The following is a 13371-nucleotide window of genomic DNA, read 5'->3' as shown; positions in this document are numbered from 1 at the left end:
TACATAAAAAGAAATATATCCCCGTTCTTCTGTGCTAGACAAAGAATAACAAGGGGCCACAGCAGATTTACTCATTTTGGGTGCCTTTACTAAAATAAAAGAACCAAAAGAGTAGATCAGTCTTTTGAGGAAGCCCCCATCCATTTGTCTTCCAAATACTAAATTTCAATTTTTACAGAACTCTGTATGCTCTGTATGTGCTCCAAACCCTCCCTCCAAATTACTACTGTTCAAAATTCTGCTCTGCAAAAAAAAGGGAAAAATAAAAAAGAAACCAAGAAAATTACATCAGACCTGATGCACAGATACGATTAATTGTTTAGGAAGAGTGTAACTTTACAAGGGTAAAGTGAATGTATTTGGAAAATGACACCGTTGAACTAGTAAACCAAAGATAACAACTCCTAATGAACAAGATCAAGAGAATTTCGATGCTATCATTTTCAGTTGGGTAATATTACTATTAAGAAATCAAAGTATTTGATAAAACTGTTTCCATTCATTTTAAAACTTCAGAGAAATATGTTCCGAGGGTAACTAATGGCTATGTTTTGACATTTTTGAAATAGAGTGCTTTGGTTGTCTTTCCAAAATATTTTATACATATACAATACTGAAGTCAAATGGAAATATTTCAATACTGGCAGACCCCAATCCAAAACCATGTTCTCATACCTCAAGATTTTCCAAAACCAGCATATATTTCCATTAAAAAATTCTTATACTCTTAAAATACTGACATCCCTATTCAAGTATACATGATCCTGACATAATAAGACAATACATAGAAAAGAGCTTAAAATAATATAATAGCAAAACGGCATGTGGTCACTGAAATAATACCAAAATTGAACTCCCTCCAGAAAGAGGTATTAGTAAGGCCAATCACAAAGCTGTGTGATTGCTCCACAAAATGATGTGAAAACATGCAGTGCCTGTTTGCCTGTGACTCTGGGTCATGCAGCTCCAGGCCAGAACAAGTGTCTGCACCAGGGTACGATGGAAACCACCCTGGACTCTGGAGTACTGTAGCTGCTTGCAGCCCTTTTTCAAACTTTCCAAGTAGATGACAGAGAACACCGCACACTCAGTAAATGGGAAATTAACTCAAAAAATCCTAAAGTTTATTATCACTCAGAATACAGTCAGCAATTTCATACAGAGTCATCTGCCTTCTTTGCACAGCTGAGGAAAACCAGATACTGTCAACTGCAATTCTGTCACCATACACCTACAAAGAGGCAGGACATCTCTGCTGGACAGAACTGACAATTTCATTTTTTTTCCTGCATTTCTTATCTCAGCTACAAACTACCACTTTGGTCAGAAAACCATGTCTCTCTTTTCTCATTACTATCTTGAACTTTTTTTTGTTTAATTACCATTTAGACATTTTTCCTCTGTAACACATAGAAACAATCTGCTGGCACACCGTGTCAGTCACAAACTTCATTAGGCTATCCAGTGAGAAAAAGTCTTACTCAGCTTGGATAGCTGTCACATGTAAAATTTTAACATGGCTGCTAAAATACCTAAGTGATGAAAGTGCAAAAAGAAACACTGACAGGATTCTATAGATCAGGAAATAAAAGCAAAGTAAGATTTTTCCATTAATGTGACCAAATCAGGAAATAAGAAAAAGAAACCCATTTCTCTAAAAGAGTGGTTTTTAAAAAATTTTACTTGGTGTGAGTTACATTCTTAAAAGAGTTGTTGGCAGAATCTTAACAGTTTTATGTCCCTTTGAAGAACAGGTCATCATGCAAATATGGGTCAACTTAATCTATACTTGAGCAAGAATCCAGGTGCTCTCATGAAGGGAAATGGGCAGAGAGAACTTTCTGTTCTGGAACTGGGTATCCAGAGAAGTCTCACTATCAAGACCGAGGCAAAGTGGGACGTAAATACAAAGTGGGCAGCCTTTCCCTCATCCTTTGTCACTGTTTACCTCTGCAACCAACAAAGGATGGAGATTCTCCTTAGCTGCCCTTTCGTTGCGATGTATCTATAGAAACATCTTTTATTCTCTTTTATGGCAGTAGCCAGATAAAAGTTCCAGCTGGGGTTTGGCTCTTCTAATTTTCTCTCTGTATAACCTCATGACATCCATGGAGTTCTCTGGCATAGTCTGCCCTTACCTCTCCAGGTCAAAAAACTCTGTAAACTCTACCTTTTTTTCCCTTTTTTTTTTTTCTTATTTTTCTTTCTTTCTCCTGAGTTCCCTCTAAAGCTCTCTCTTCAGTCAGGCTGGTTTTCTTCCCTGCTGGCTCTTCCAGCACATGGGGAAAGCCTGCTCCTGTGCCTTGAAGATTTCCATCCTGAAGAATGTCCAGCCTTCCTGGGCACCACTGTCGTCAGGACTGTCTCCCTAGTAACTCTCTAAACAGATCTCCTAAATAGGCCCAAATCTGCCCTCTGGAAGTCCAAGATGGAAGTTCTGCTGATACCCCTCCTTACTTCTGTGAATTGATAACTCTGTCGTTTCAGGACCACTGTGCCCAAGGCTTGCTCCAATACTCTCATCGCACAACAGTCCTTTTCTCTTGGCAAAAACCAGGTCCAGAGGGGTGCCTTCCCTATTTGGTTCCCTCACCAGCTGCATTAGGAATTTATCTTCCAGACACTCCAGGAACCTCCTAGACTCCTTCCTCTCTGTGGTATTGTATTCCTAGCACACATATGGTAAATTGAAGTCCCCACAAGAAAAAGGGGCAGCAATCTTGAGACTGTTTTATGGTTCTATGTTCCATGACTCCCTAAAATCAGATCAACAGCTGTGTCAGTCAAAGTAGGAAAACTAACTGTCACTGAAAAAAAAACCAGTGCAAATTATTTTGCTTAGTTTTGTTCCTAGGTTAGCAGTAATTTGCAAAAATCAGATTTACCAGTTTTAAAATCTTCAAGGACTTATCTCAGATTAAACTGCATGCATTCAATTAACTTGTTTCCAATGCAAAACAAATGGACAAATTTGTTTTAACAAATTTTCTTCCCTCATTCTTCTATGTTCTGGGTAGCTTTATTAGTCAAATAATATCCTAAAAGAAAAATCAAATTCCATTAAAATGCAATTTAGAGAGACAAGAAAGAAATGTATCTATAAATAAAAATACAACTTCCACGACTTAAAAGAGAACATAATGGATAACTGGAAAAAAAATTCAATAAATCAAGAAAGACGTTGAAAAACATTAAAAAATTCTTTGCAGAAAATAAAGTTTAAAGTTTTGATTATCTTCATTTGCAACCAGATGTATTTTAATGGCTTTCAAAAGTTTATAAATTCTTTTGTATTCTGTACCCAAACCACTCACAACATGCCATTATTTAAATCACTAATGATATTTAGAAATATCCCTTAAATCCATTTAGTTGAGACTATAATCCAACATATTATAAACCATCAGAGGTTCTACTTGTTGTCAACCAAGCAGAAGAAAATAGTACACTTGTTAAAAACCACCTCTTGTTAAAAACCACCTCAAAACCTAACATCCTGCCTCTCTGCATATCGATTTTCCTCCAGCACAAATCACTCACCCATACTCAGACTGTCTGCTTGGGTAATAGGCCAGAAGGGCAGACATGAAATTACTCACAGTCTACTAAATTCCCTCTCCCTGCTATTAAAACCTGGCCTACACTTCTGGGTGTCCCAACACTCAGTGACATTTACTTCAGTACACTGGAGATGCTCCTGTGTTATTCTGAAGGCTGCCAGTGGTGTCCTCAGTTACTTTAAGACACGAATGATATTCTTCACAGTTACCACACAAGTTCTATTGGGTGGCAGAAGAAAATCTGGGGCTATGACATGACATAAGGAATGTATTTACTCAGAGAGACATAAAACAAAAAAGTTGAATTTTCCATCACAATGTATATGTACTTGTGTCCTGGTTTTGTCTAGGAAGTAAAATTAAATTTTCTTTCTAGTAGCTGGTACAATGCTGTGTTGTGGATTTAGGATATGAGTGATGTTGACAACATGCTGATCTCTTAGCAAGCAGGGTTTACACTAAGTCAGGAAGTTTTCAGCCTCTCACACTGACCTACCTGCAAGTAGGTTGGGGGCTGCTGCTCAGGAACTGGCTGGACATTGGTTGGTAGCAACTGTACTGTGCATCACTTGTTTTGTATATTCTAATTATTATTATTATTATCATCATCATCATCATCCATTCTTTTTCTGTTCTCTTAAAAAGTCTTCATCTCAACCCACAAATTTTACCTTTTTTTCCTCCCCACTGGGGAGGGGGGAGCAAGCAAGCACTTGTGTGGTGTTTAGCTGCCTGCTAAGTTAAACCAGAGCAACCAAACAAGGAGAAAAAGCATGGTAAGCAAACAGAGAGACACTAATTCCAGACATACTCTTAGAATTATGCAATTTGCAGTAATAAAGTATTCTGACACTGTCTAGCTGAAGTCATGAATCAATAATAATAATTTGTAATACCTTCTACTTTGCTGCAAGTTAGTTCTTTAAACAAAGTCCTTGGGATAACTCTATAAAGTGCCATATCACATTACAGCAGCCCTGAGGACACGGCAGGGCTGCTTATCTTGGCATGCAAGAAGCCAGTGGGGTGTCCCTTTTATCTATGGGTGTGCTGTAAACACTGAGGCAGAACTGCTGTTGTGGTCAGAGCAGACCTCTAAATGTGACAGCTGCAGATAATTCCTTGCTGGAAACTACTATGGCTTGTCATGCTCACAAATGTGTATACAGCACAAGGTTTTAGACAGTTTCTGATATTATAGTATCTAAGGACAGGCCTATCAAAACCAGAGATCTCTCCTTAAAGGAAAGGCGCAACTTGCACTGTGACATGGTGTCAAAAAAACAGATCTGCCTGGGAAACACACTGTATAATTTCTATCCTTTAAAATTTGCTGTGGACTTCACTTCCTCACTGCCCATCCCCAAGTACAAACCCACTGCTGAAAATACGCCGTAGCCCAGACATGAGCTTCATTCAGCTGTTCACCAACTGCGCATCTCAAGCCATCTCCATTATGTACAACCCTGTGTTTGCTAGCCAGAACAAGGGTAACCAGGGACACTGAGGACAGCAATGAGCAGGAGAAAGCCTTGATAGCAACAGAATGTGATGCAAACACACATTGCTGTGTGGAGTCAGCACTGAAGGTTTATTAGCACCAGCTCATTTTCAGCCCCACAGCCCTTTTTCTCAGGGCACTCCCTCACACCTGACGTTTGTGGAATACTTGTGCCTCGCAGAGCACAGAGCTTGCCACAGTTATGCAAGTTTAAAGGCTTTTGTTCCCAGTTCTTGCCTGAGAGATGATTCACAGCACAGGTAACTCACATGTCTCTTCCCGTGGTCCAACTGAATGGTAATGTAAACAAACTACCATTGGGCAATGCAATTCTGCCAGTGTGGGTGAGCAGCACCCCCATGAACACAGCAAACAGCTAAAGGTGACCAAGCCTAAACCTAACTTTTGCAAAAAAAACCCCAGTGTGTCCCTTTCACCGACAGCCAGAGAAGACAGGCAGGCAGGCAGCCTGGTATCCTGCGTGGCCAGAAGAGTGGACTCTGAGCCTCACTGCACCCTGAGCATGGACACAGCACATGGTGCCAGGCTTTGGCAGCAGCCTGATCCCACCTCTCCTCAGCCAGGAAATGGGCAGCACACAGACCAGACATGAGCTACACCAAATTACAAAATCACTAGGGTTGGAATGGATTTCTGGAGATCATCTAGGCCAACCCCCTGACAAGGGAGGGTCACCTTGAGCAGGTGACACAGAAACACATCCACGTGGGTATGGAATGTCTCCAGAGGGAGACTCCATGACCTCTAAGGGCAGCCTGTTCCAGTGCTCTGCCATCCTCATTGTAAAGAAGTCCTGTGTCATGTTGAAGTGAAACTTCTTGTGTTATAGCTTATGGCCTTTGCTCCTCATCCTGCTGCCAAGCAGCACTGAAAAGAGTCAGGCACTATCTTCATGACACTCACCCCCGAGATATTTACCTGCATTAATGAGCTCCCCTCTCAGTCTTCCCTTCTCCAGACTAAACAGGCCCAGCTCCCGCAGGGTCTCCTCAGAAGAGAGATGCTCCAGACCCTTCCTCATCTTTGCGGCCTTCCACTGGACCCTCTCCAGCAGCTCCTTGTCTTCCTTGTATTCAGAAGCCCACACTCAGCACAAATACTTCTGACTTAAAGCAGGGACAACCTCTGTCCTATCCCTTCTTCCTAATACCCCATACCCTGGTGCTTTTGCGGCAGTCCGGAGTCTGGGGGCTGCCCATTCTCGGCGCTCCGAGCAGGGCCCCGGCCCAGTGCCGGGCCCAGGCCCGGTGCCGGTCCCGCTGTCGCTCCAGGGCAAGGCTCGGCTCCTCCCGGGGCCGCAGCTCCCGCGCCCCTGCCCCAAGCACCGCCGGGACCCCCCGCCTCAGCGGGGATCCCCACGTCCGCCGCCCCACGAAGCCCTTCCCCGCACCTGTAGCCGTAGCCGCTGAAGCGCTGGCTCTCCCGCAGCAGGGCGCGGTACAGCCGCAGCACCTGGGCACGGCTGGACGCTGCCATGTTGCCGACACCGAGCCGCTCCTCCCGCGGCGAGGCCCCTTTTCCCCGCCCTCCCGCCGCCCGCGCCGGGCGCAGCCGCGGCGGAGCGGAGCCGCAGGGCCGGCGGTGAGTGGCGGAGCGGCAGCGGCCGCGGCTCGGCCCGGGCCCAGCGCAAGGCGCGGGCGGGGCGGGGAGGGGCGGGGAAGAGCGGCTCCCCGGCCGGGGCAGCCCCGGGGGCGGTGGGCTCGGGAGACTCGAGGTCGGTTCCCGGGTCCTGCCGGGTCGGGCCTGTCCGGCAGCTCAGGCGGGGATCGGAAGGCGCGACTGCCCCGGGGTTGCCTGTCGGGCTCGGCCGTGCGGCTGTGGAGGGCCCGGGGGCGGGGAGGGAAGGCCCGAGCGACAGGGAAAGCGAAAGCAGCGCTCAGATGCTGTGCTCGGCGGGGGCAGCGGCGCGGTGTGCGCGCCCCGTACTTGGTGTGCCGCACGGGGAGGTGGATGCCGGCGGGGGGAGGTGGATGTCGAGGCTGCAAAGGAGCAACAGGTGATGCGTGCAGGGAGTTGCCTCGGAATCGCTGTTTACATTTGCAGTCAGAGTTCATGTACTGGAGAGGATCCAACAGAGGCCACGAAGATAATTTGGAGTCCAGAGCATCTGTCTTCATAAGGAGAGACTGGGTGCTGGGCCTATTCAGTCTGGAGAACAGAGGACTGAGAAGGGATCTCATTAATGCATAGAAGTATATGAAAGGTGGATTACAAGAGGGTGATGCTAGGCTCTTCAGTGATGCCCAGCAAAAGGATGAGGAGCAGTGGCCATAAGCTAGAGCCCAAAAGTTTCACCTCAGTGTGAGAAACAACTTGACATTAAGGATGGCAGAACAGTGGAACATGCTGTGCAGGAAGCTTGTGGAGTCTCGCTCTCTGGAGACATTGAAACCTACCTAGATATATTTCTTTGTCGCCTGCTCAAGGTGACTCTGCCTTGTCAGCGGGGTTGTACTACAAGATCTTCAGAGGCCCCTTCAACCCCAAAATTCTGTGATTCTCTGAAATCACTACAGGCAATTGCAGTCATTGTACATCTGTGCTAGCATACCAGGGCCTGTTGTGTTATAGTGATGTTTGAGTTGTTCCTCTCTCAATATCTGTTTTTAAAATGAATTGTTATTTAAACCACACATCAAGCATCCTCCTTTGCTCTAAGTTTTGCCACTGCAGAATAAACTTAACTTTGTAACTTGCAGGTATTATGCCACAGCCGTATTTAATACTGATTTTTGAATTTTATCAGCAATTTTTTTGGTGTAATAAAATCATTAAGGTTGGAAGAGACCTTTAGTCTCCAGTCCTACTGTCCACCCTGCACTGCTTCTGTAATCCCTAAACCACCTTACCAGCAGCACATCCAGGAGTCTCTTGCACACCTTCAGGGGTGGTAACTCCACCACCTCCCTGGGTAACCTCTTCCAATGACCACCCTAACAATGTATTTTTCCCCCCCTAATATCCAATCTGTATCTCCTTTGTCTCAGTTTAAGGCCCTTTCCTCTGGTCCCCTCACTGCAGGCACAGCGGAAGAAATCAGTCCCCACTTCACTAGAACCTCCTTTCAGGTATCATAATAGGGTTCCTACTTCCTTCATAGTTTGTTATTTATGTAGTAGGTGGTTAAAACAACTACCATGTAGATATTCTACATGTCTCTGGCAAAAGTGCTTCAATTGCCACTTCTAATTTAACTCATGTTTTATTGCATATGCATTTGAGTATTATCGTCAGTTGTACATCTGATGCAATTTACAGTTCATTGCAAAGAACTAAAATAGTGCTGTGCTTTTGGATGTAATTAGTATAGACACATGAATTTATTTCAGATTTACCTTAATGGGTACGCTGTGTTTTAGCAGCCCTTTTAGGCTTCTGGAAATGGAGATTTTCTGTATGTAGAAGATTTTCTGGATATTCTCTTTATCAAAACCCAAACTAGAAATATTACAGGAAATGTAGAAAAACGTATGCAGCTGCAGTACTGGTATAAGCATCGTGCTTCTGAGGCCTTCCCTTGTAAGTTACAAACCAGTGTGTTTTGGGTTAGGTCTTGGCATTCAGGACACCCACATGGAGAAATACAAAGCAAGCATACCCTTCATTTGCCAGTGGGACCAACCAAATTCTCCTTGTAGCCCAAGCCATGTTGTTAAAGCAGATTGCCATGCCAGAAGGAGAACCCATCTGGAGTGCTGGTGCTCCCCATCTTTGCAGCTGTTGGTGGCTGGCCAGCACCAGGCATAATGCATGTTATAGCAGAACTCTGGCTTTGTGTCTACAGACTTACCACCTCTGAAAGCAGCAGTGGCCAACCTGCCCTTTGTTATGAGGGTGGGCTTCAGACAGCTTAAAACGATACGGGTCTGTCAGGAACAGAGCCAAACTTAGGTTGGAGAGTTTAGCAAAGTTACATGATGCCATTCTGTGGATGAGTGTGGCAGTTGTTCCATCTAATTTTACAACAGCCCTCAGGTATTGTTGGAAATACTGTTTTCATGGTACAATCCTCAGCTCTAAAAGATGAGGGAGTAATTGGGATGAAAGCATTCAGCAAATTTTGTTTACAAAAACAGTATTAACTTATATTTGAAAAGTAATTAAAAATTATTTTTAGATAGCCTCAGATGCTAATCCTGTTCCTGAAACTCCCTGACAGTTTTTGTGACTTTTATTTTTTTAATTTCTTTTTTTAAGGTAACCATGTTTTTCTCTTCAGAAAGCCTAGAAATGTCCTATATTTAGAATAAGCACTAAGCTCATACAGTGCATGATCAAATGCAAAGTAAATTTATCAAAGGAGATAAGTCTTTCCTCTTGTCTCCTTTTTCTAGCTTAACCTTTAATACACTCAGGGAGGGAAGATTAATTTTTGTCAGAATGGAGTCGCCTTTGTGCAGTTGGGTTGGCACTGTTAAGTGGAAAAATTAATTCCTTTTTTTTGCCTTTGTTGTTGTGTTTTCTTGGAAGCCATGGGTTATGGTTCCAGAAGTCATGTCATTCTGCAGGAAGTGCACACTGCTGTGATTGGGATACAGGTGTTTCTGCTGGCCTTTGTTTATGTGCACCACTGCAAGCCTGCAGGGCATTCAAAGGACAGACACAGCCCAAATGACCACTGCCCGTCCTGTGACACTGGAGCCTGTGTATGGGGAAGCAGCAATAACCACTTCATTAACTGCCTCCTCATTCCTGAGGGGAAAACTGCACCTGGATTTAGTGTTGGTGTGTGTTCATTTGTACAGAAGTCTTTGCTTTCAGCCTTTGGTCTGGGAAGGAAGGTGGCATGTGCCTTGCCTTTCTGCATCTGTTGGGATAAATAAGCACTTTGAGAGGATATAATGCTATCAGTACGTCGAATATTTCAGTGTGTGCTTGCTAAATAAGCACTTTGAGAGGATATAATTGTATCAGTACCTAGAATATTTCAGTGTGTACTTGCTAAAAGAGGGGAAGGAAAGGAATTTGGATGAAGTACCTGCAGGGGCTGCGGACCAGAGTGGAAGGAAAGAGCTGTTCTACTCTCTGGGACATATTTGATGTCTTGTCATCTGTTGCTGAATTGTTCCTTGTGGTCCAATATTTCAGCTTCATGACACGGCACTGAACACTTTCAGTGCTTTCCTGGTATGCTGCTGTTGGTTCTCGTTATTTTTCTTTGGGGTCAGAATGATAATTGATTGTTGTCATGTTATAATCTCTTTTAGTAATCGTTTTTCAGGTTGTGAAAATAATTTTTCCATGCTGCAGTGGTGTGGTGTCTCTTTTCTTTCCTTGTCTTAGTTGTTGCTTGATAGGGTTGTGCACAGGGAGATCCTACACAGTGTAGAGTAGGATCTTTAAAAGAAGGATTATAAATCACAAGAATTTTGGGATTTTAGTGACAAATGTAACAAATTGTAATTTAACTGGTCTGTGTGGTGATTTAAGATTTCCGCAGTATCATCAGAAGGCCTTGACTGACTCTGGTATTTAAAAAAATTTGAATTAAGTTGGTTGCCCTGTAGAAAAGAACATTTTTATTTAGGAGGAGAAACTTTCATATTTCAAATTCAGCTATACTCCTGAATTCTTTGTGCATTTAAAGAAATTTTAACTGGAAGTTCAGAGGGAAGAAAAAAATGGTGACAAAACTCTTCTCTCAGTCAGTTTTTTGTGAGTTACCCCATCTCTTTCCAAACTGAATTGCAGAATGTTGTGTTTTGTTTAAATTAAGATTGTAAGAGCTGTAATAATAGGAAAACCAAAACACAAGCAGTAGTCTATTTCCTGTTGTAATACTTGGTCTTCTAAGGGAACACCTGTTTTACCACTGCTCCTAAACCTTTCCTGGTTCATGATATCTTATGCTGCAGGCATCAGACTAAAAGAAACACTGAATTTTGTTTTCCTTTTTGGCCACAGTTTTTACTTTCTAATTTCCTGTGGCTTACGTCCTCCAGAGGACTTTGTGGGCATTGTGTTACCTGACTATTAAGGAGCTGGACAGTTCAGCAGTCACAGGATAACTTCTGGATCAATGAAAGGCTGTGTTATACACCATATGGATTTTGAAAGATGTTCTTAGTGGACATATGTTGGTAAAATCCTTTGAAATGCTTGAAATAAAAATACTATAAAAGTCCAGAATTAAAAGGATAATTTTGTGTTATAGGCAAAAGAATATCTAATAGGGGATAAAAATTACCAGTAATGCTTAAATAGCTCAGCATGTAATAGTTGCATCAAATGCAAATGACACTTCTAAACACTTCTAACATTAATGCTGATGAAGACAAAAACCCAACAAAAAATGAACATATTTTTCCTGTGGTTTTTTTTTTTTTTTTTTTTTTGTTATACTGAAATCTTGCTCAGAAATCTAATCATGAGATGCATAAAGGGGACAGGATTAATGAAGTGTTCTCATCCATGACCTCATAAATTCAGAAATGCTTTCTTAGCTGTGCTTTCCAGTGTTTTATCAAATTTAGCCTTAAATAACTTTTCTGTCTGTGAGAAAATATATTCTACTTTATATTGTATTGCTGTTAAGAAATGTTTTCTGATGCTCATCCTATGCCACCCTCTTCCCTGAGTTCATCCCACTTTTTCATTTATGCCCCTTTAGAGTCACGCTGTGTAATCCTTCTCCCTCCTCTGTGATTTACACTATCATCATATTTCTCAGTAGCTGTCAGCCAGACAGGCTAAATGATGTAGTTATTTTGATATCTTTTTCTGCCCTCTTTCAGAGGATATTGAAAATTTTAGCTTAGGAAGCAAACTTATAAGTAAAGCAAGGACTGATATTTTGTTGAAGAGCAATTGAGATTCTCTTTGTAGCTGCCCCTGTATATTTTTTGCTGACTTGGGATTTCCACTTTGGTAGGTTGGTTACAAATGGTACTGCCAATCTTTTGAGTTAAAGATCATGATTGCACTTAAGACATTTTGCTTTTTTCTCTTGAGTTTGTTTTTTGTCATGTATAAATATGTATGTGAGTGTGCACATGAAAAACATGTAAATATGTATTCAGGCATGTGCATAGTGATGCTGTGGTGGTAAAGGTCTTGCCCTTTCTCTCTGATTCTCCATGTTTCAGCCTGGGGATTGATTCTCCATGTTTCAGCCTGGGGATTGGTGCACAGCTAACACAGTGCTGTGGGGTTTTTTTTCTGCTTACCCAGTCCCATGTCTCAAGTATGTAAAATCAAAGACATCCTGCTGCTTCTGTTCATCCCACTTCTTCTGCTCCCTGGACTGTGGGCATGGCCTTTCTTGTCAGATGACACTAGGGACTAGCTCCACTCAAGGGACTAGCTCCACTTACTGCTTAAGTCCTTCCCTGAAAATCTGCTTCAAGTAGTCGTTTTCTTATAAATAATTATTGTGGGATTATTTGTTGGAAACAATTCCTAGATCAAAGTATCAGTAGGTGTGGAAGTATCACGTTGCTATGAGATAGTTTGGATCTGATGTAAGAAAACATGTTATCCAAGGACGTATCTTTCTTTTAGTGAAAGGAAAATTAAGCAAAATTGTTGTTTACAGTGGATGGGTAAATCATCAAGGATTGAGTGGATTTTAAGTAGTCAATCTGTTTAGTTTTCTGGATGAGGGGAGGGGGAATATGATTTTCCACTTGTAACACATTTTCATTTTATATAGTGCTGTGCATCCACGTGTGACTTTTTGTTCTTGTAGCTTGGACTTTTGATCCAGGAAAAAATCAATAGTTTGAATAGGAAGCTGAAGCAGATTGTTTCTAGAGATGAAAGAAGACTATAGAGCAATGCTTTAATTTAAATGAGGAAAACAACATAGCCATATTAGTGATTGTAGTAATGGTAGAGTTTAAGATACTTACTTTTGCATGATCCTTGACATTTTTGATCTTTCATCCTGTGTCACTATTGGTTTTATGTCCTCAGAGCTCTGACAATGAATGATAGTGCTTTAGGGACCTGTTCCTGTATATATCATGCTTCTGATGAGTTTGTGAGATCAGCTGAATTGTCAATATTTCCTTATATGCCTTCACAGTCCTAGCTAGAATTCTCTTTTTATTTTATTTCTGCTTCTGTTTTTTTATATCTGGGGTGACTCTGTCAAAATTTTTCTTTCAGCCTGAGAAGGAGCAAAGTACTGACTAAAGCTAGCAGGCAAAATACGCAGAGCTGAAGAAGGATTATCTCTGCTTGCAGGTAAATAAGTAAAAATAAATGTCACTTTCTGAATCTTTGACACCAGCACTACCAGCCTGTTTAGTTAGTAACAAGTTTTCAGTCCGTCTCCATTTTAATGAA

The 13371-nt window shown here is 42.2% G+C and overlaps 2 protein-coding genes across 7 annotated transcripts in view; one reads left to right on the top strand and one right to left on the bottom strand.

The window, feature by feature from the left end:
- Positions 1-6609, bottom strand: part of LYRM4 (LYR motif containing 4) — an 84746-nt gene extending 78137 nt beyond the window's left edge. Inside the window, exon 1 of the mRNA XM_059853241.1 lies at positions 6473-6609. Within this exon, the coding sequence (XP_059709224.1) occupies positions 6473-6558 (86 nt within the window). The 5' untranslated portion in view covers positions 6559-6609. The remainder of the gene's footprint in view (positions 1-6472) is intronic.
- The window catches only part of FARS2 (phenylalanyl-tRNA synthetase 2, mitochondrial), a 230009-nt gene continuing 223245 nt past the window's right edge, over positions 6608-13371 (top strand). For 5 of the 6 annotated variants that reach the window (XR_009487357.1, XM_059853206.1, XM_059853178.1 and 2 more), the window contains exons 1-2: positions 6608-6663; positions 13192-13269. The gene's annotated coding sequence lies outside the window, so the exon portion shown is untranslated. The remainder of the gene's footprint in view (positions 6664-13191; positions 13270-13371) is intronic. The other variant, XM_059853215.1, reaches the window with a different exon arrangement.

The sequence above is a fragment of the Haemorhous mexicanus genome, chromosome 1 (genome assembly GCF_027477595.1).
Source record: "Haemorhous mexicanus isolate bHaeMex1 chromosome 1, bHaeMex1.pri, whole genome shotgun sequence".
In the NCBI taxonomy this organism is placed as follows: Eukaryota; Metazoa; Chordata; class Aves; order Passeriformes; family Fringillidae; genus Haemorhous; species Haemorhous mexicanus.
This window is presented reverse-complemented; position numbering and strand designations above follow the sequence as displayed.